The 20,885-nt window shown below is 37.4% G+C and overlaps 1 protein-coding gene across 3 annotated transcripts in view; it reads right to left on the bottom strand.

Moving 5' to 3' along the window:
* The window catches only part of RPS6KA6 (ribosomal protein S6 kinase A6), an 80,582-nt gene that overhangs the window by 7,908 nt on the left and 51,789 nt on the right, over positions 1-20,885 (bottom strand). For all 3 annotated transcript variants that reach the window (XM_084639649.1, XM_084639651.1, XM_084639650.1), the window contains exons 13-21: positions 19,084-19,186; positions 16,052-16,176; positions 15,597-15,722; positions 14,734-14,823; positions 12,554-12,712; positions 9,351-9,512; positions 8,016-8,092; positions 4,927-5,044; positions 1,499-1,639 (exon numbers count right to left, since the gene is read on the bottom strand). In XM_084639649.1, coding sequence (XP_084495775.1) covers positions 1,499-1,639; positions 4,927-5,044; positions 8,016-8,092; positions 9,351-9,512; positions 12,554-12,712; positions 14,734-14,823; positions 15,597-15,722; positions 16,052-16,176; positions 19,084-19,186 — 1,101 coding nt within the window. The remainder of the gene's footprint in view (positions 1-1,498; positions 1,640-4,926; positions 5,045-8,015; positions 8,093-9,350; positions 9,513-12,553; positions 12,713-14,733; positions 14,824-15,596; positions 15,723-16,051; positions 16,177-19,083; positions 19,187-20,885) is intronic.

Here is a 20,885-nt window from a genome sequence, read left to right as displayed (position 1 = left end):
ACTCTCCCCATCATCCATCCCACATTACTGTGGGGAGGGCCTCTGTCCTTCTCTCGCTGTGCTGGAGACTTCTGAACTGCAGGGCTCTCCAGAACAGCAGCGGTGAAAGGAACAGAAAGTGTGGCTGCTGGGCGCGGCTGTACTGCCCCCAGCCCTTCCACGCAGCTGTCTCTCGAGTCCTGTCTGGGGTTTGTACAGCAGCCCCGTCGGAGGACAGGGCTTGGGACAGTACAGCCATGCTGGAAGAGCTGCACATTCTGCTCCTTCTGCTGCTGTGGTTCCTGGTAGAGCCCTGCGCGCACCAGGAGGGGCTAGCCAGCCTGAGATGCTCCTGTCTGAGATGCTAGGTATATATTCAGGGTAGCTAGCTCTTCTTTGTGTTTGTGCTGCCGCAGCTACGCTATTTGTAGCATACTAGCTTGATCAGAGCTAGTGCTGGTAAGTCTCCTCAAGCTGGAAGCTCGATTAGTTTGTCACATTTCGTTTGAATGTTTATGAGTGAGAGTGTGCATTGTGACATGACAGAGAGAATGCTAATTCTAAGAAAGATGTTCAGCATTTAGCTCTGAAAGTGGCTGGTTCCATAGTCTAGGACCAGCTCCTGAGAAATTTCTATCATGAACTACCTTCAACAGTTTCATTGTTCTACATAGTGGGAGGTCACAGTTGCAAAAAAATGGATGCAGAGGTGATTCTCAGGTAACTAGGGCCAATCCCCAAGGAGGCTTTGAATACAAGGACAGAGACGTTGAACTCTGCATTCAATGAGGAGCCAGTATAGAATGGATGACTGGGTGAGGTGTTCATAGCAACACAAGTTGTTAAGTTGCCAGTCTTCCGTGTTTGGTACTACTGGAGTTTTTGGTGGCCATGGATATTCTGGCATCCAACTGAGGAGCCAAAAAGAACCAAAGACCATCAACCAAGGTAAGGGCATATAGTGAAGTATACTTCAAAAAAGGTCCCCAATATCTAAGGGGCATTTCAAACAGTAGATACTCTCCTTCTCACTCCACATACTCCCTTGTGATCTACAAAGTCCCTGATCCCACAGAAATGGGTCAGAGGGGCTTCTCTGGGCAGGGGAGCAAACCTGGGAACAACTGCCCTCCTCCTCATTTCCTCTGCCAACACCCTCCATAGGGCTCTCCTTCACTGGCCATACTGGGGAAGGAGGGAACAAGTATCATCCCCTCAGGCAACAGAGCAACTATGGAAAGGACAACTTCAAGTGAAGCACATAGAAAGAAAGAGAAAAAAAAAGGATTAACCCCTTTTCAAAAAGGTCCTTATTTCAATGCTAACATCCTCTATAATAAAAAAAAACTGAAAAATCCCCAAAGCCATATCTGCAGTTTAGGACAGGAAGTGAAAAGCCATCCTATATCCAGCTGAAAGTGCAACTGGAATTTAGGCAGATGATAATTAGAGTCAGAAAAAGACTGCTTTTCTCTCAGAAGTGTTAAGCTCACACATATTGGAGGACTTTTTGTTTTACCTTAACTAGATGTGGTGCATCTTGTCTGTTTAGCTGATAATGAGGCAACTGGTCCCTGCAGGCTATCCACGAGTGTTTTAATACTTGCTCTGCCGTATATCGTTGATGTGGATCTACATGAAGCATATGGGACAGCAAGTCCTAGATTAAAATAATAAAAACACATATACAGTTGTTACATACAAATATAAAGTGCCAGAAAGTTAGTGTTAATTACTAACATGAAAAAAGCCATTTAATTCATCTGGAAGGATCCAAAAAGCCACACCAAAGAAGAAAATCAATAGCTGAAGTGGGGCATTCTAGGTCTTGACACTGCAAATGTCTGAATACAATGTGTGACACTATATAGATACAATGAAGTCTGTCAACAGAGTGAGCGTTCATTCTAAATAGAGCCTTATTAGAATGTTCATGATTTTTCATATTTTGGTTTGCTTATGAATCCCATCATCTTTAAGAACAAGGACAGAAATCGTTAGCATTAACCCAGAACAAACAAATAAGCAATCCATTTGCCTTGGATGCATTTTTTCTAGTGGCAGATGCTCCTCCTCACTCCCACTATATAATTAATGTCTGGACTACCAGCTGCAAAATCTAAAACTCAAATATAGTGATATGCCTCTAAAGTTTTTCCACTTTAAGGTACAAACTTGAAAGCTAAAACTGACCAGAAGTGTACATTTGGTTTTGCCCTGTTGGAGTATTAAGAAAGTGCTATTTAAGTTAACACGCAATTTGCAAGGTTGGTCAAAGGAAGGTGGGAGAGAGAACAGATTAATTAAAACATTAATAGGTGGAATGAAGGATATCAACAAAAGCAAGAACAAAGAATGATTACTGAGCAATTGGAGTAAGGACAATACAAGGCATTTAAAAAAATATAACAACAACAAAATAAATCCTAGTAATGGTATAGGTCCCTTACTAACAGAGATGGGAAAAGTGTCACTAATGAAACAAAAAGCAGAAGTGTTCAGTAAATATTTATGTGGCTTTTGGAAAGAAGCTGGGTGATGCATTTACATCTCACAGTGATGATTTTTTTGCTTTTTCCAGCAGTAACTAAGTTGGATGTTAAACAGCTACTATGGTTCAACATTTTAAAATATAATTTGCACCTGAGTATTAAAAGAACTGTCCAAGGATCTCTCTTAACCACTGATGTTGATTTTTAACAAATCCTGAATTACTAGGAAATTTTCAATTGGCTGGAAAAAGGCTAATGTGCCAGAACTTTAAAAGGGTAAACTGAATGGCTTGAGTAACTATAGGCCAACACCGATCCTGGTGAAATCAAGGAATGGCTGATACATGATGGTAGATTAGTGCCACTCAACAATATTTTATGGAAAAACAGGTAGTATCAAACAAATCTGATATCATTTTTTATTAAATTACAAGTTGGGTTGAGAAAGGTAACCATGTTGACACAATATACCTAGACTTGTGTAATGCATTTGACTTAGTACCATATGACTGGAGGCTGAAGCTAAAACTCAGATTAGAAATAAATTTTATTTTAAATTAGATAAAACTAAGCAATAACTAATTGAACAGTCTTTAAATCTAGATTTAACATCTTTTTAAAAGATGTCATAAGCTATGGGTTTGATGTGGGAATTATGGGTGAAATGCTACCGCCAGCATTAAGGAAGTAAGATTAGATGATCAATAATGGTCCCTTTGTAGCTTTAAAGTCTATTAACCTACTAATGGGTTAAAATTTATAATTATACTAGCACCATTTTAGATTACTAAAACTGGGAGATTTAAAATAACCTATTTTTTACCATTGACACTGTGTGATTACTTTTGCAGTTCACATAGCTAGGTCATGAAAAAATAGATTAGTTCCTCCAGTTGATTTTCACTGACTAGCAAAACATTCACCACAGGAGATGCAAAAATTGCAGTGGAATGTTTGCTCCCAAACCAAAAACTTGGTAGCATCTAAACATTGTGAGTAAGAGGCAACTTTACATGTTGAAATACTCAGAATAAATAGATGGCAGTCAACTATTTTTTTCTTGTTTTGTTGATTTGAGTCATATCCTTATTATCGTTTGTGTTTTGATTATTAATCTGAGTAGATTTTCCTTGTTTTTCTCCACTATCATGTCATTATATTTCACTGAAATTTAAAGTTTTCCACCTGGAGTATTTACCAATTTTTTTCAACTTTTTATGCTTCTATTTTAATTTTCTAGTTAAAATTCTGAAGTCAAGCAAATCCTAAACAACACATTATTTGATTTAAATGTGAATTGCCATATAAAAACTGTTACTTTTGATATGTCTTTATTGACATACAAGAAACAGTTTTTCCTTTTTCTGGAAGTATTTTCCTCCTGGTTTTTTCATTGGGTATTATCAGATGCAGTCTTTCCAACTTTTTACTGGAAAAAAATAAGTCTTAGAAGAATCTGAAAAGTCACATTTGTAAGCCAGACTGAAACCTGAGCTGCAGTCTTCACGTCAGTCAACTGACAGGCTTGGTGATGGTTAATTTTAGGGAGCTATTTTAAAATGACTCAGATTTTTGTGCTGAATGTCCTCATTAGACAGGTTATGGGGAAATTCAAAGACATTTATAACTAACCCTTTAAAACATTTTTTCCTTTAAACTTCTCTTGGCTTCTAGTTTATTGGTTGTATCCCAGAATGCATTGTCCTGTGCAATCACAAAATACCATGGAACACAAAACTTATTAGTAATAAGTAGTTAGTATTTACATTCCAGAACACCTTCAGTAAACCAGAAGGTAACATTATTTTGTAGAGGTGGGGTGAATTTTAAAAGTCAGTAAAAAACTTATTTCTCTACTGAAATCAACCTTTATCAGCAAGAACATTCAGTACAGCAATTTTGGCTTAACACTTCTCATTTTGGTTTTCCAGTTCACATCAATACAGTAAAACATTAAGCTTTCATCCTTCTGACTTTGTGAATTTGGAGTCCATAATAATATGTTGTTAATAGTGCCAAACAAGAATCAGGTAGCCACAACTCAACAGGAATCAGATTTAAGTAGTCTCACACAATATCCATCCCACATCAGCTGACTGTTGGAAATACAACTCCGGTTTTAGCCCTGAAATATGACATCATCTTTGTCCTCCAAAAACTCCTGAAAGTCTTCCAGTAAGACAGAAGTTGTAAAACACATCCCAAACCTCTTATATAGAGCACGTGGGCTTTGTGAGGCACCGTAAAACATTCTCCCCTTGTTAAAAATGTAGCTTGATATAGCCCTAGCATCAGAAATCATCAAAAAATATACCCACAGGTTCCATACACAGACAAAAATAGACCAAGATATAATGGCTAAGAGTTAAGTTATACTAGTCAGATATCTGATCAAGTTTAACATATATTTGCTTGTACCCTAGATGGTACTATAGAAGATAAAATATATTTACACCTTTGCTGCATCTGAAACAGTGTCCCAGTTGCCTCCACTTAAAGAGAATTTTCCACTGCCTATTCGTAACAGGATTTCCTCAGGAGTATCATTGGGACCATTGGCAAAAGGAGTATAGCTATTTAAAAAAAATTACAAGCAAAGAAAGGATTACATGTATATGAAATCTTTAAAGAAACATGATGTAAGCAAATCTTCAGAAAGCACTGTCATTTTGTCTAAATGCTTATGACACTGCTGTGGTTTGTTACAACAACTAAATTATGTGATTTCAGATATTTACTAAAAATACATGAAAATGTAATCTTTAAAAACTTTTCTTATTACTCATTGCAGTGGCTTATTCAGTGGAACAAACGAAGTACAGACCAAAGACCACAGTAACTAAAGGTTAACAACTTGCAGGCTATACATTCTTGCCATTCCAGAGTTCATCAATTAAATTGAAATATTTCACAAACAGAAATGACCAGGAATATCCTCACGTAAGGTCACACTTTTTAAACTGAATGGCAATGAAGTGACCAAGAAATCTGACTGAAACCCATAAATGTGTCTACACCTTTTATCATGGACAGAAAATACAAAAAAAAACGTGACTGGGACTGATTATAAGACTCCAGTCTGGGAGGCTCTCATTGTTCAAATTACAGAAAAGCTGTTTTCAGAACCTTTTAGAAAGTTTTAAGAAACAGTCTCTGCCTGTAAAGTCAGATCCCTTAGTAACCATGAATCCAACTGTGGAGCGCTCAGAAGAGTTAAAATGACTAAATATAAACCACATCCAAGAGACCTGAACAGTTCCTGAGAATGTTACGTTGTCTTGTTCCTTCCATGTCCAGAAGCAAACACTGAGTAAAACTTGTACAAGATTAGCAAATGACACTGTCTGCAAACATTTGCAACTACCCTTCAATTGTAATTTATAGTGACTTCAATAATTTATTAATCCCAGATGTATGACTGCTTGCTACCCAGAAAGAGCTGCATTTTTGAGAACTTTGTGATTGAAGCCTCTTGCCTTTCCCAAGCTATGAGCATAAGGATAACATACATTAACACTAACATTTTAAGATACACACAGTGAGGGTCAAGTACCTGGTGCATACTGAATATTAATATCCTTTAAAAGTTAATGATTTCATACATTTTGTTTAAAGCTGAAGAATTAACCTATGACATTTGTTATGTAACTGCTTTCATGGAGGACAAAGTCCACAATGTTCTAAAACAATCCTCTTTCAGGTCCTGGAAGGGCACAAAATTAAGCCCCTTTGAAAAGCAGAAACCTGCATATTTTTGTTGCTTTTCTATATCTTAAAAATCAATTACATTCCAGATGTTCCAAAAATATTTATCTTTTGATTGCAAATAATGAGACATTTCAGTCCAGAAAAGTACTTTTTGAAAGTGTTACAGTGGCAACACTTTCAAATGGCAATGGCAAAATTTACCATTTCTTGTCATAAGGAGCATGTCCTCTAAGGATTATTACTTTCAGTACTGTATTCTTGCAAAATCATCTTTAATTGGCCTAACAATTAACGCAATGCCCCTTTAGCAGATTGGTATAGGATAGCCACACTGAGAAGCAGTATGTACCTCAAATTTCAGTAAAATGGGTTGGATTCTTGTCCAGGAATATTATGACAGCTTGTGAAAGTTTTTCCATGTTTATTGCTAAATGTTTGTGTCACTGATATTCCAGCTCAGAGAGATTACTCTGAAGATCCCCAAAATACCCAGCACCATTATATTTTCAGATTTTGTATTCAGTGAATTTGAATTAGCATTCTGGGGAATGAAATCTTAACACTAAGCAGCTGTCTACAAAAGGTTCACTAGAACCTTACACAAAACTAATTTGGCCTGTTCGCTGCAAGGCAGTTATAAAAAGACAGTATGAACGCTTGATCTGCAAAATTTCTGATGCTGAAGCTAGGGTAGAATGTGTGCTAAATAGGAGTTTGACTTCACAATTTTTTAAAGTATTAATTACACACTATCATTGTCATTAGGGTCACAATACAAATATTTATATTTTGAAATTCACATTGATGAATCAACTAATATACTCCTTCAAATAGGTAGATATGAATCTATAAATTTGAATTTGCTGCTAAAATTTAGTCAACTGTCTGCCTAAAAGGAATAGGTGGTAGTATCATATCCTTAATCTTTAGTACTATCATTTTACTAAAAGCCTCGCTTTAAATCTCAATATCAGTTTATTATTTGCTGTGATAACTTCAACAGAAATTGCATCAATTTATATCTGGATGCTACTAAAGAAAGTAACTCAGTTCATTTTTTCCATAATGCTGTAATTTAGAGATTTCAAAACCCATCTAATGTAATGTTTCATACCCATATAATGTATGATTTTTGTGTCAACATCAAAACCTTTAAGGGATGTCGGCCACTTGAAATCTGATCAGAAAAATAGTTGTGTATCTGACCCTAAATCTCCCTGCCAAATCTGGTAGTTTTGTACTCTTTTTTTTTTTTTTTTTAAGCACTGTTCTTTCCCCTGTTCCTATACAAAAGATACAGACCAGGATAATTAGCTATTCAGAGCAAACAGTGAAAATGGCTACATACGTAGGGCTGTCAAACACATCAAGCAAAAATGAAATAGAGAAACATTTTTCTCATATTTTAGTTATAGTAATCTTAGATACTACTTATAACGATATTAGGTACATTTTTTTTCCAGACAGGAGCACAATTACATTGAAAGCAACAGATTCTAGATTTTGAATATTTCCACAAGTTTATGTTAAATGTTAACACAAAGAACACTGCTGAATTATGGAAGCCTTCCATTAAAATATACTTTATATTGCAACCCATATATTTTAAGACTGCTACTTGGCATGCCACAATGCCTGATACTGTACACAAAGCTTATTGCAAGTAGGGAAACAAAGATTTTCCTTCAAACAAGTTGTAAAATCTAGAACTTTTACATTCATTATCATGTCTAATCTATCTCGGGGCTGCTGTCATATTAGAATGTCTGTGTGTATACATCATACAAATAATTCCAGGAAACTAAGATGACATCTGAAAGCTGAGAAAAATCTTACCCTGCCAGCATTGTGTAAAGGAGAACACCCAAGCTCCAGATATCACAAGCAGCATCATATCCCTGTCTCATGAGAACCTATAAAACAAAGATCTGTTAAAGTTTTATTTGCTGCATGTAAAAAACTACAGTAAGGGTAGCCAATCCCAACATTCTTTCTTAAAACCAAAACAGAAATATAACAAATATACTTAAATATAGATAGCCAGTATAAATATTTTTAAAACATGCTTGTGTCCTCCTACTGGGGGCCACTACCACCATTTTATTTGGTTTGAGCCACTCCTTGAGAGATCAGCAGCACAAACACACTGATAGTAATATTGTGCTGGAAACCCAAGAACCTGATCCTACTGTCCTTAATCATGGAAAACTCCCATAGAAACAATTTCAAGATTAAGGTCTGCAGTATTGTATCCCAGCGAGCTTTAAGGACAGATATAAAAGGAAAATACTTTCAGTGTCTTTTATTGTGACATTTCTCGTTCTCTGAAGGAACGTGTTCTCTTTAAAGATCTCACTGTAATACTAGACGCACATGGCACAGTTGATACAATCTAAAGATGCAGAATACAAGCAACATTGTCGCTAAGGAAAAAAGCTTGGGAAAAATGAGGAAAAAAGACACGAGTATTTTAAATGCATTTCCTGGACAAATATTTAAAGGGAAGATAAAAATGTTGAAGTTGTAATTAGAACGGTATATCGCCTAAATTAGAGTCTCTGGAATTTATTTGGAACTAATCTTTTTGAGACTTAGGATGGCAATATTTAAGATCACCACTCTAGAAACATAACCAGAGCACTGTCATGACAGGATGCTTCCCTTTTTAACTGTAACAGCCATTTTAGTGTAACAATGACTTCTAGCGGTTTTGGGAAATTGCTATTAATACTAAGAGTAAAACTGAGGAAGGAGTCCACAAAGCCCAAAATGTAGACAGTATCAAATCAATATTTTGTAGGACAAAAAGGGATCTAAATGTTGGTTACACAGCAAGGAAAGAATGTAGAGTTGATTAATTTTAGCCCATTAAGCTAGGAAATAAATTTGTCTCAAATTTCTCATTAAGTCATTCTTTCAAATTCCAAAGGAAGAGAACATCTTATTTGTATTAAATAAAAGCCATCGTGAAGACTTATGTACAGACTGTGAATGACATTTATAGATAAGTTTAGGGGAAAGGAGAACAAGGGTTGGAACAATTAAATGTGTTGTTCACACCTTTTAGTAGAAAAATATGTCCATCTCAGAAAGGTTATAATGGTGGAACATGGTTTCTTCAAGAGTCAGAATGGTACATATAAAGTCAATATATTAAACTGCTGAAGATACCTCTGGTGCTACAAAGTTGGCAGTGTAGCAAGGAGTTAAAAGAAGTCCATTCTCCCCTCGAAGTTGTTTTGCAAATCCAAAATCACAAATCCTGATAGAGTCAGCATTGTTTGAGTCATCCATATATAAAATATTACTTGGCTTAAGGTCTCGATGCACTACCTTTAAAAAAATAAATAGACTTCAAAGTATAATACTTGTAAAGATAACAAATGTTTATAGGGCACATCTGCAAAAATATGTAACTTCCTTACCTGTAACTGTTCTATGAAGGTAGCACAATAGTGATCCATATAATTACTTAAAGTACATGATGTAACTCCAGAAATTCTATATCTTTTAAAGTAACATTACACAGGAGTATCAGAGGGGTAGCCGTGTTAGTCTGGATCTGTAAAAGCGGCAAAGAGTCCTGTGACACCTTATAGACTAACAAACAGATGTACTGGAGCATAAGTAAGGCACTGCATTTACCACTACATGCATCCGACGAAGAGGGTATTCACCCACGAAAGCTTATGCTCCAATACGTCTGTTAGTCTATTAAGGTGCCACAGGACTCTTTGCCACTTTTACAGATCCAAACTAACACGGCTACCCCTCTGATACTTGACACCATGCAAAGCACTGCATTTAGCCGTATGGAGTGGAAATCTCATGCTGGAAATTTCCACTACATGCATCTGACGAAGTAGGTATTCACCCACAAAAGCTTATGCTCCAATACGTCTGTTAGTCTATAAGGTGCCACAGGACTCTGCCACTTTTACATAGGAGAGCTCCCAAATCATGGTAAAGATGCAATTACCCTTTATTGACCCCCCTCCCCACCCCAAACTGAGAAATAAAACCTACTCCATGTCATAAGCTATCAGAACAGTATGATTGTTACTACAATGTTAAATGATTATTTATGATAAAGTATATAATTTTTCTATTTGAAATACCGTTTACATTCTAATCTATGAAAGGTCATTAGCACTGATGTGATGTCAGATACTTTAAGTAACAATTAAATTAAACTTCTTACTTAAAAACTTATGAAAGACCAAATGAAAAAGCAACTTTTCTTCTAAAGTTCTTTCCTGACCTTGTTAACAGGGCTAAATCTGGGAAATAACTCTTTGAAATAAACAGTGTATAATCATAGGCATAAAATTATTATTGTTTTAATTACTGAAAAGATAAATCTCCTGTACTGGATAAGACAAATTCCCTGTCTGATGATGCTAGGAAAGCTTGCAATAAAGTGATAACCTCCCTAACACAAGAAGAGAAAGAGCCTAGGATTGAAATGGATTATGAAAAAGTTACCAGTATTTCTACACAACATAAAAAGATCCTTCTCTTGTTTCGTTCATTGCCCCATACATATGGTTTTGTACTAAATATGGCATTGTTACATATAACAATTTAACAGTTACTTGTTTGCATATAATTTAACCCTGTAAGATTTGGAAAAATGTAATTACTACATAAAATCAGAACTCCTAAATGGGCTTTCATTTTATCAAAAGTGCAGCCTGTAGTGAAAACTACGCTAAGTAGTGGGATGCCTGTGTTCATTACTGAATCTAGGTTTGTACAAATGGAATCAAACTATCTTGCCATAATCTTATGATGCATCTTGTGTTCAATTCAGTAATTTCAAGAAAATGTGAGGGTTTGTACATTTATTAATTATTCTATTACTTGATAGGAGGATATTCGTGTTCATTTTGGTTTTACTATTTGGGTGTTAGATATCTTTAGTGATAGCGTTCCACATATACAGGGGGCCCAATCTTGCAACAATTTCTGATCTAAATAGTCTTTACTCATGTGAGTAGATACTTTATAGCCAATAATCCTACTCTTGAGCAAGAGAGAAAGAGAGGTACTAGGACAGCATCCTCACACAACTCTGGTAATATACCTCAATCATTGTCTTTAATAAATATTTTTTACCAGAAGGCTTCATTTATCTGAATTTTAACACGCTTACATGGTTGCATGTGGACATTTCGAATAAGACTAAGATAACCAATCTCATTTGTGATCTAGACATCTTCAAAAAGTGAAAAGTTGGTGCACTCAGTTAACTAGATTTTGAACCCTTAAAAGTCACTTTGCAATAGGACTTTCATAAGATACATATATGGATGAACTCTCACCACTAAATATTCCTGCAAATAAATGTGTAATTAAAAAAAATCTCTCGCATAAAAACATTTCTAGTACTAAGCATGTGCTTTAAACATTTTAAAAGCTACTAAAATTGGAGTATATTATTGAAAAAACGTATATAAAGATAAATGCATTAGTAGCATTACAGGTTTAACAGACTACAAACTAAAAGCTGGGGCCTTGTAGGTGAATAAATATAATACTGTAGTTAAAATCCAACTACATTTTATTCTGAGTTGATAGTGGCTTTGTATTAACAACGTGTATTAACTAAAACATACAGATTGTACAGATGTGTATATAATGAAAGCAGAAATTCATAACAAAATGAAATCAGACTTCCACAAAATGCCCACTTCGTGCTGTGTGATGCACAAACCTCATTAGTATATATAAGTAGTTATCTGGCTGAGCTCTTCAAGGGGATTAAGCATTATCTGGTCATTATAAATAAAAATCAGATTATGGCAGTGATATAACCCAATTGGTATTTCCAGCTGGATAGTTCTAATAATTCAGATCAATTTTAAATAGAATAGCTGAGTAAACTGTTTGTATACTTGAAGTTCACATACACAATCAGATCTTTGGGCGGCACATTTCTATAGAAAACTTTGTTTCTGGTGGTTTAAATACTAATTTATTTTACATAATTATTCTACAGGAATTAAATACTTCATATTAGAATAACTTTGCATTCTAGTTTTCCATTAGAGGAGCAAAAAGATTTTTCTTTGTCTAACTGCATGAGTCAAAACTGAAATCTTGGTATGAAATACAGAAAAGTACTCCTCTTCCTCACCCTCCACGGAGATGTAGGATAATTAAAGGTTGTGTAATCCAACTAATTTTCCAGCAAGACTTTTTATAAATTATGCATAAAGCTTTAATTATGTTGTACGCAAATGAAGTCTCAACTCTCTTCATAATGTGTTCACGTACTAACAAGTCAACAAAAATTTGTAAGAAACAAAGAAAATATGATTGTTAATTATACAAAGTATAAATACAATCATGACATAATATGTATCACTTACTCCTTGACAATGAAGGTAGTCAACTGTTTTAGTTATAGTGTACAATACAGCACTAGCCTCCCGTTCTGAGAAATACTTTTGTCTGAGAATCCGATCAAGCAGCTCTCCTCCCTTCATCAATTCAGTGACCAGGTAAATATATCTGCCATCATCATATACCTGCAGAAGTTTAAAAACATACACACTCATTTGAATAATTCACAAGTAAATATACGTTCTAAGAATTTTAAGCACTAAATAAAAAAAGTCCTCTCAATCTTCTAAGTGTATATGAATACAGACAGGTATTGCAAAATTTAATTCTTCAACTGAAAATTCATGCTTCATGGCACAAGGACTAAAGAAACCTTACATCTCACTGAACTAGATAAATTCATGGAGGATAGGTCCATCAATACCTATTAGGCTAGGGACACCATCCTTGCCCATCCTGGCTCTGTTTGCCAGAAGCTGGGAATGGGCAAGAGGGAATGGATCACTTTATGATTATCTGTTTTGTTCATTCCTTCTGGAGCACCTGGCATTGGTCACTGTTGGAAGACAGGATACTGGGCTAGATGGACCTTTGGTCTGACCCAGCATGGCCATTCTTATGCAATGTGAAGGTAGTGGGTCATTAAATGATGATTCTGGGATTCATTCATTCAGTCTATGAACCTGTGCTGCCCTGGGAAGAAGCATTTTGTTTCTCCGTACTTTTATCAGATGCAATTTTGAGTGACGGCACTTAATATATCGCCTCTTAAGTAGTTTATTTCTCCATTAGAGCAACATCATATCAGGTGTTCAGCTGAGATAAGGATGGCAAATACAAGCTTCCAATATCAGACTCAGATACATATATTAAAACTGTTCAGGCAGCCATGGAACTTTACATTTATTTATATAACGTAGGGCTCTTTGTTATTATTTTAAAAACTAAATAAGCTCCCCATGCGCTGGCAAAACATATGGAAGAACAACTGCAGTTAGCCAAAGGGCGGCTAGAGATTCTAAATGGGAAGAATCACCCCTGTATCCCTCTACCATGTGTTCTCCACCCTTGTTCAACTGTGACTGTCCCAATCTCCAGTGGCCCATCAATTTGCCACCCACTGAAATGGGAGTGGCATTTTGGTTCTTTATAGCTAATGATGAAAGCCCCAATAAACTTGGTTTCTGCTTGGTTTGGGGTTTTTTTTTTTTGGTTTGGTTTGGTTTTTTTAAACCTTAGAAATAGCAGGAGTATTTTTTTGGTCCTTTTTAAAATTTCTGCTAACAGAATTCTTTGCAATGCCAGAGCACTACAGTAGAAGCTTACTGAGGGCTTGTCTACACTTACCGGGGGATCGACAAGCAGCAATCCATGTATCGGCGGTTGATTTAGCAGGTCTAGTGAAGACCCGCTAAATCAACCGCAGATAGGTCTCCTGTTGACTCCTGTACTCCACCAGATCGGGAAGAGTAGGGGGAGTCATCGGGAAAGCGTCTCCCGTCGACATCGCGTAGTGGGGACCCCGCGGTAAGTCGATCTAAGCCACATTGATTTGAGTTACGCTATTCATGTAACTCAAATTGCGTAGCTTAGATCGAATTCCCCCTGTACTGTAGACAAGGCCTGAGCCATCAGTTTAAAGTGTGTAAGTGTTGACTCTTTCAAAAGTAGATCTTTTAACTGTTAGGCATTTTGAGTTAAATCGACATTAAACAAAAACCAAGACATTATTAGTATCTAAAAATCCCATCCCCTCTCACATGCACAAATTCCATTAATTAATTATGGTATCATAACTCTACTAGCTCTCTAGCTGTCTACAGAATCTTCCAGTAGAAACATAACAAAATCTGAATTTCAAATGGGAGGGAAAGTGGAAATAAAAGCAAGTAAGTGCAGAATTTTCTTTTCTTTGCAGGGTCACCTTTAAAGCCCAGAATCATTTAGGAATTTAATTAATTAATTAGCAAAGGCCAAAAACATTTTGAGTCTCCCAAAACCTGGCACCTTTGCAAAAAAATTAAGATATAATTTTAAGTAACAGTATATGCCATATTTAAAATATTTTACCTTTTTTAAACTGTAAGTATTGTTTCCAGTATATTTTACTGGAAACGCAAAACATGGGATCCCTACCCAACCGTTATTTTATTTACTGTTTGACTGCTCTGTGGTAAGAATTGTAAAATTTAAAAAGAGTACATACATCTTTTAAAGTAATTATATTAGGATGTTGTCCATAGCGCATCAAAATCTCAATTTCTTCTGAGGGATCTCTCTTACTTTTATCAATTATCTGTGAAATAAATGGTGGAAAAGGCGTCAATGTTAAATGAAGTATTTCCTCAGACGCAAAATGGATGAAAATCCCGGATTTAGGGTAAGAGACCGCAAAAGCTACAAGTAACAAGAATTTTCAAACTGAGGAAGACAGCAGTTTTGACTATAAAAGTCACACATATTTCTCTTTACTTTCATGCTTCATCCTTAGTAGTCATGAATGACATTATCCAGCCTATTCACTTAAAGCTTGAGGTTAATAGTTACAAACAAGTTCCAGCATATATTGAAAATTGCTCTAATTTGAAGATATTAGTGAATTTATCAGACTATCCTAAATATTCCTACTTCCCTCCTCCCCACTTCCTCACCTGAAGAGCCCACTGATCTCACCTTTGTTGTACTCTTATTGTAAGGTTAAAGAAAAAAGGAAAAGGGAACATTTAACAGTATGTCTATTCAGTCTAACTAAACATGTGATAACTGAAGTAATTTCAAAGCTAACAGAATTATGTTTCAAATAATTGGATATATTGTTCCATAAGTATTTTTCCAGTAAAGTTTGATGGCAACCTTCCCTCTAACAAGAAATAATGGTAAAAGCAAATACAAAATTTAGCTGAATGGAAAAATGTACTCTTTTTCATTTCTCAAAGTACATACAACATTACACTGACTGAAAAATTAGGTTAAAAAAGGGGTCTCTTTACTTACTAGTACATTAAAAAGATACATGACTCGACTGTGGAGCAACTATTCAAATACCAAAAAAGAATTTACACCAAGTACCTTCACGGCAAACTCCATATTGGTAGCTATGTGCACACATCTCTTGCAAACAGAGTAGGAGCCAACACCAATATCCTCCTTCAGCTCATACACATCAGTGAACTGTGCACTGTTTCCATGAAGTTGCTTTAAACAAATATAAACTGCATTTTAAAACAATAAACTGTACTTTAACCAAAACATGATTTTTACTTTCTCAAGCAGCACATTTTTCTTTACTTTGCAGTTTTTTCCTTTTGAAATTTGCATTTAAAGAGACATTCAACTTGATTTTTGACACTGGATTAGTTTAAATTGCTACACATAATGTTTATATATATTACAAGGGTTTTGGTGCTGCTCTGCCGATATAAGGGTCTTTCCAACAGAGGAGAATGGAGGTTAACTATCAATATATACATCAGCTTTAGGCATTTCAGTTAAGAAATATCTATACCAAGAAAAATAAATTTTACCTGTACTATTGGCAATATATTGGTGAGGGGTGAAATTTTATGATCTTCTATGGCAGTAGTTGCAACAAAGCTAAATCCTTTGAACAGCTGATGTGCGTTAGCACTAGGTGGAACTCCTGGAGAATCTAATTGTTAAATACACATGGTTTAATTAGAATCTGAAGAGTATTCTGTTACTACAGTATATTCAAGCTAAGCTATTGTGTGTGTTTACCACAGGTATGTTCTCAAAAGTATTTTGAGGAAAATACAAGAAAGTAGAATTGGTTCTGAACTATAAGATGTAGTCAGGGTGCCAATATATCACCTTTCACTTATATTCTCACTTTTACTTAGTTTAACAGTATCACATGCTAAATGAAATACATGCTTGCCCCCCCCACACACACACTTTTTTTTTTTGTAAACTACAAGGCTTCAAGATGTGCATAAACTAGAATACATGTAATTTCATCTATTCTCTCCAAAAAACAACCCTGTCTGATTATTCACAAAGAAGAACTAAAGACTGGTGCCACGGTTTCATTCATAGTAGCGAGCTCAAGTATGTGGAATCAAAAAGGGTGCATACGAGGGCACTACTTGCTAGAAGTTTCAAATATAGAACCATAGATGTGGGCATGGCAGAAATACAGGGATCCATGGCGACAATACTTGAAGAATGTAGTGATATGTTTCAAACGTCATGAGAGCCAAGATCTTCCCCAGTGTACACTGTGTGCAACTCTAACTTCACTGTACCCTGTCTAAACACAAAGCACAATTTGGCCCAGAGGTATTTTAACATATGTATGTAAACTTAAGAGCTATATTGGAATACAAACTGCTGATAATACCCCACGTGGCCAGCAAACCAGTTTTAAAGTCCAGATGAAACCCTCAAGGGGAGATTTATAAAAGGGACCCTTAAATGAACATACTAATTGCTGAACAGTAATGATTATAAGCCTTAATTGAGTGACTGAACATTAGAACAAAAACGTTTCACTGTGTAGTCATTTCTAAAAGGTATTTAAAAGATGACTTCACAAAAGATATTTACACAAGTTTACTTGAAGCACTCCTAAAATTGATTTGATAGCACTGGCTCAAGTCAGGCAAAACATTAACATACCATTTTACTTTCCCCACACATTGAGTTTTACCACTGCACCTCAATGCTGACATGGAAAAAGCCCTCATCTCTCAAACCTGGATTTCACCTAAATTCAAATTTGACTGGGCAAAAGAAATAGTAAACCCATCAAAAACGTAATTGAGCCAAATTATTTCCAGCTGTTGAGGATAGTGATCCTGAAATATACTCAAATATTCACAAGGGACTAGGATGTCAGTCATCTTCACTTCACTTTTGACAAGATGTGAAGAACTATGTATTAACATATCTAGGCTCACAAGCAATGTCAAAGACTCAGACATAGGACAGATCTGCTCCAACAATTGTATTAACTAGTCCCAGTAATAGGCACACATTCTGCAGAATCAAGGCTTTTAATATAAAAATGGTTCCCAGCTCTTACAGTTGGAAAAATAATCTCTCATAATGTGAAACCAAATAAAACGTACTGCTGTCTTCCTGATCTATAGACAGGCTGGTACAATACCTTTATGAGGGTGAAGGGCACTAATTCATTACAATGGGGTGCTAATTTTGAAATTACAACAGAATTGATATTAATAATTTCAGTGCTAATCATTTTAGCAAAAATATTCAATGTCTACTACTAAATACAATCCCATTAGCTGGATATCAATCACTTAAAAAAAGAACAGTTCTTTCTCTCCATGACTGTCTGGCAGCTCTTACCCTCTAACACACACTGGTCAAAATAGAATAGAAGAAAAATGTGTTGCTGCTCAATTTCCTCTCATCTTATCCACTTAGAGGAGAAGGCAAAGAAAAAACACTTTCTCTGCAGTTTCTCTCTCCAGCAGCTAGGAGGGGATGAATGGGAGAAAATGATTCACTGACTAAGAATGCTCCTCTCTGGGGCCTGCACTGAGGTAAGGATGGTTTGTAAAGGATAAGGAAATGAAGCTAGGTGGGGGAAATTATAAGTCACTTGGGGGAGAGGAGGGAGATTTGGATTTCAGGCCCCTTTTTACAATTTCAAGTCAATCCACCACTGGAGAAAATAGGGATCAAAGAAAGATAAAGGCCAAAACAGGAACAAGAGAAATGGCGAAGGGAAGTAAAATTGAGACAAGAGTAAAACACACTTGTCTATCCACTAAATGACCCCAATTCCACAGCTGATTTCACTATGATTGGTACAGGGGTGAAAGTAAGTCTCGGAACTTCCAGGTATGGGGCTGGGCTGGGGCCAGCTCTGGCCCCCGGAAGGGGGGGGGCGGGCCTCGGGCGGAAGGGGCAGGGCTGGGGAGGGGTCAGAGCCAGCCCCAGCCCACCCTGTACCGGCAACTGCCTCCTTCCCCCTCCCCAGGGTAACAGCGGCAGCCGGGAGCTCTGGCAGCAGTTTAAAGGGCCCTGGGCAGTAGCGGCGGCTGGAGCACTGGGCTCTTTAAATTGTCCTGGGAGCCTCGCCACTGCTTCCCCAGGGCTCTGGCAGCAGGGCTCCGGGGACGGGGCTCCGGCTGCCACTACCACCCCAAGCCCTTTAAATCGTCCCCGGAGCCTGCTGGAGCCCTGGGAAAGCGGCGGTGGGGTCCGGGGACGATTTAAAGGGCCCAGGGCTCGGCCCCCGCTACCACCCCGGGCCCTTTAAATCTCCGCCCCAGCCCCGCCGCCACTACCCCAGGGCTCCAGCAGCGGGGCTCTGGCAGCAATTTAAAGGGCTGGGGGCTCTAGCCACTGCTGGGAGCTGCAGGCCCTTTAAATTGCGCCTGGAGAAGCCAATCTACCCCCGGTATGGCACACCGGCTCTTGCCTTTCATCTTTGTGCTAACTCCCAAGATCAGTGGCTCTAATTTTATAGCTCTAGCCCCCAGGTACCAAACAACAATGTAATTTAGCCCTCCCCATACAATGAGATCATCATATTGACTCGTTATTTTCTAAATATATGCATTACCTTTGGGGGTTTTTGCTGTGAATTCTGGATCAAAACAGAAGGTATCTTCTGGCTTACCAGAAGCAGGTTTAAATGGGGGCTGAATTTCTCTTCTGAACAGTTTCTGGAACAGAAAAGCCACAAAAGAAGTTTAACTAAAATTCAGAATTACTTTACAGATATTATATATTTTGCTAACCTAAAAGAACCACCACTAGAATGTTTTTCATCTATTTTCAAAAGATTTAGTTTTCTGAAAGAGCACACTTCAAAATAGCAGGCACAAAACAAACATGTATTGCTGATCCTTTTTTAAAAAAGATTTATTCAGATTTTTCTGCTCTCCTGATTCGAAGGGCCATAGCAGGGAAGATAGAGTCAGAAAGGCACAAGAATATACCAAAGCTTTCCCCTGCTCCTTCCGCTGTATACACCTTACCCACCAGGCCTCTCCCCTTCCAGCTTATTAAGTAAACAACAGCATACAATTGCCCCCACCAACTCATCCTTACCTCAGAAGGAGATGGGCTGGCAGTGGTGTATTCCCCAAATATCAGAACTGGAACCCAGTTTCTGGCTATTGTGGAAGGAGCCAGGTTCTCCATATCACTCCAATCCCAAGAGGAGGGAGAGAGGATCTATCCCATACTTTCCCATTCTGGATCCCTAGGGCAGGAGATTCTCCCTACTGTCTTGCTCTCCCTGCTTTAGGGGATGAGGGGATTTGCCACCTCTTAAAACAATAATCCAGGTCTTTCTTAGGTCCCTTAAGGGAACAATGTGGAAAGGCAGCTCCTCATTCTCCGTCCTGATGAGCAGTACAGTAGTAAAGCATTACCCCAAACAGGTACTCCCCAGCCCTATTCAGGGTTTGGGAAGAGAAAAAGGAGACTCATTCAGCATCTCTGTTTTCATCCTTGTATGTCGAGGCCTGTGGAAGGTTGAGTGGATTGTAGGGGCTTTCTGCCTCTACCCTGGCCAGGTGGTACTCCCTGACCATCACCAGACTCCCACTGCTCCCTGTCCTTGTGTGCAGGAATATCACTGAAGAGAAGTCATCCCAGGCCCACTATCACAGGGCTTGGGGAAAATATGCATGAGCTCACCCAGAGCAGTGCATGACACAGGAAGTGAAAATGACCATTACCAAACCAGAACTGATTACACACCAACTGCTGTCAAATATTCAAAGTGCACACTGTAAAAAAGCAGGTACAAAACTTTCAGGTAAAAGTGCAATTTCTCAGTGGTTTTCAACCTTTTTTCATTTGCAGACCCCGGAGAAAATTCTGAATGGAGGTGTGGACCCCTTTGGAAATCAATCTGTGGACCCCCAGTTGTCTGCAGACACAGGTTGAAAACTGTTCTAGATACTGCTCCCTTAGAAATCTCAGTTCCTTGTCAATAGAAATCCTCTTGCTACTGTATAAATATATTTTCCTATTACTCGGTATATAAAAATAGGATTTTTTTCTCTATTTAATATTTGTATTCCCATAGCACCTGCCAGACAGAGACAGGTGAGTACAGGGAAATAAGTTAATATTAGTCAGCATGATAGGCAGTGGTCTCAGCACACCAGCTGCCGAGCTGTTAAGATTTTTGTAGGCATCACAGCAAAAGGACAGTTTTAAGGAGGATAATGTTTCATGGTTCAAGGACACTCCTTCAAAGCATGAAGGGAAGCATGGGAGAAAGAACAAAGGAACTAGTTTGAAAATTCAACAAGTGGGCACTGGAAGTTGGCCTCATGGGCTGATTGGAGATGGCAGTTGTCATCTTGGTAGTGAAGGAGAGATGACAGGTAGAGTTAAGACATGAAG

Source organism: Lepidochelys olivacea, assembly GCF_965140295.1.
Source record: "Lepidochelys olivacea isolate rLepOli2 genome assembly, chromosome: 9".
Taxonomy (NCBI): domain Eukaryota; kingdom Metazoa; phylum Chordata; order Testudines; family Cheloniidae; genus Lepidochelys; species Lepidochelys olivacea.
Note: the sequence above shows the minus strand (reverse complement) of the source record. Positions and strands in the feature narration are given on the sequence as shown.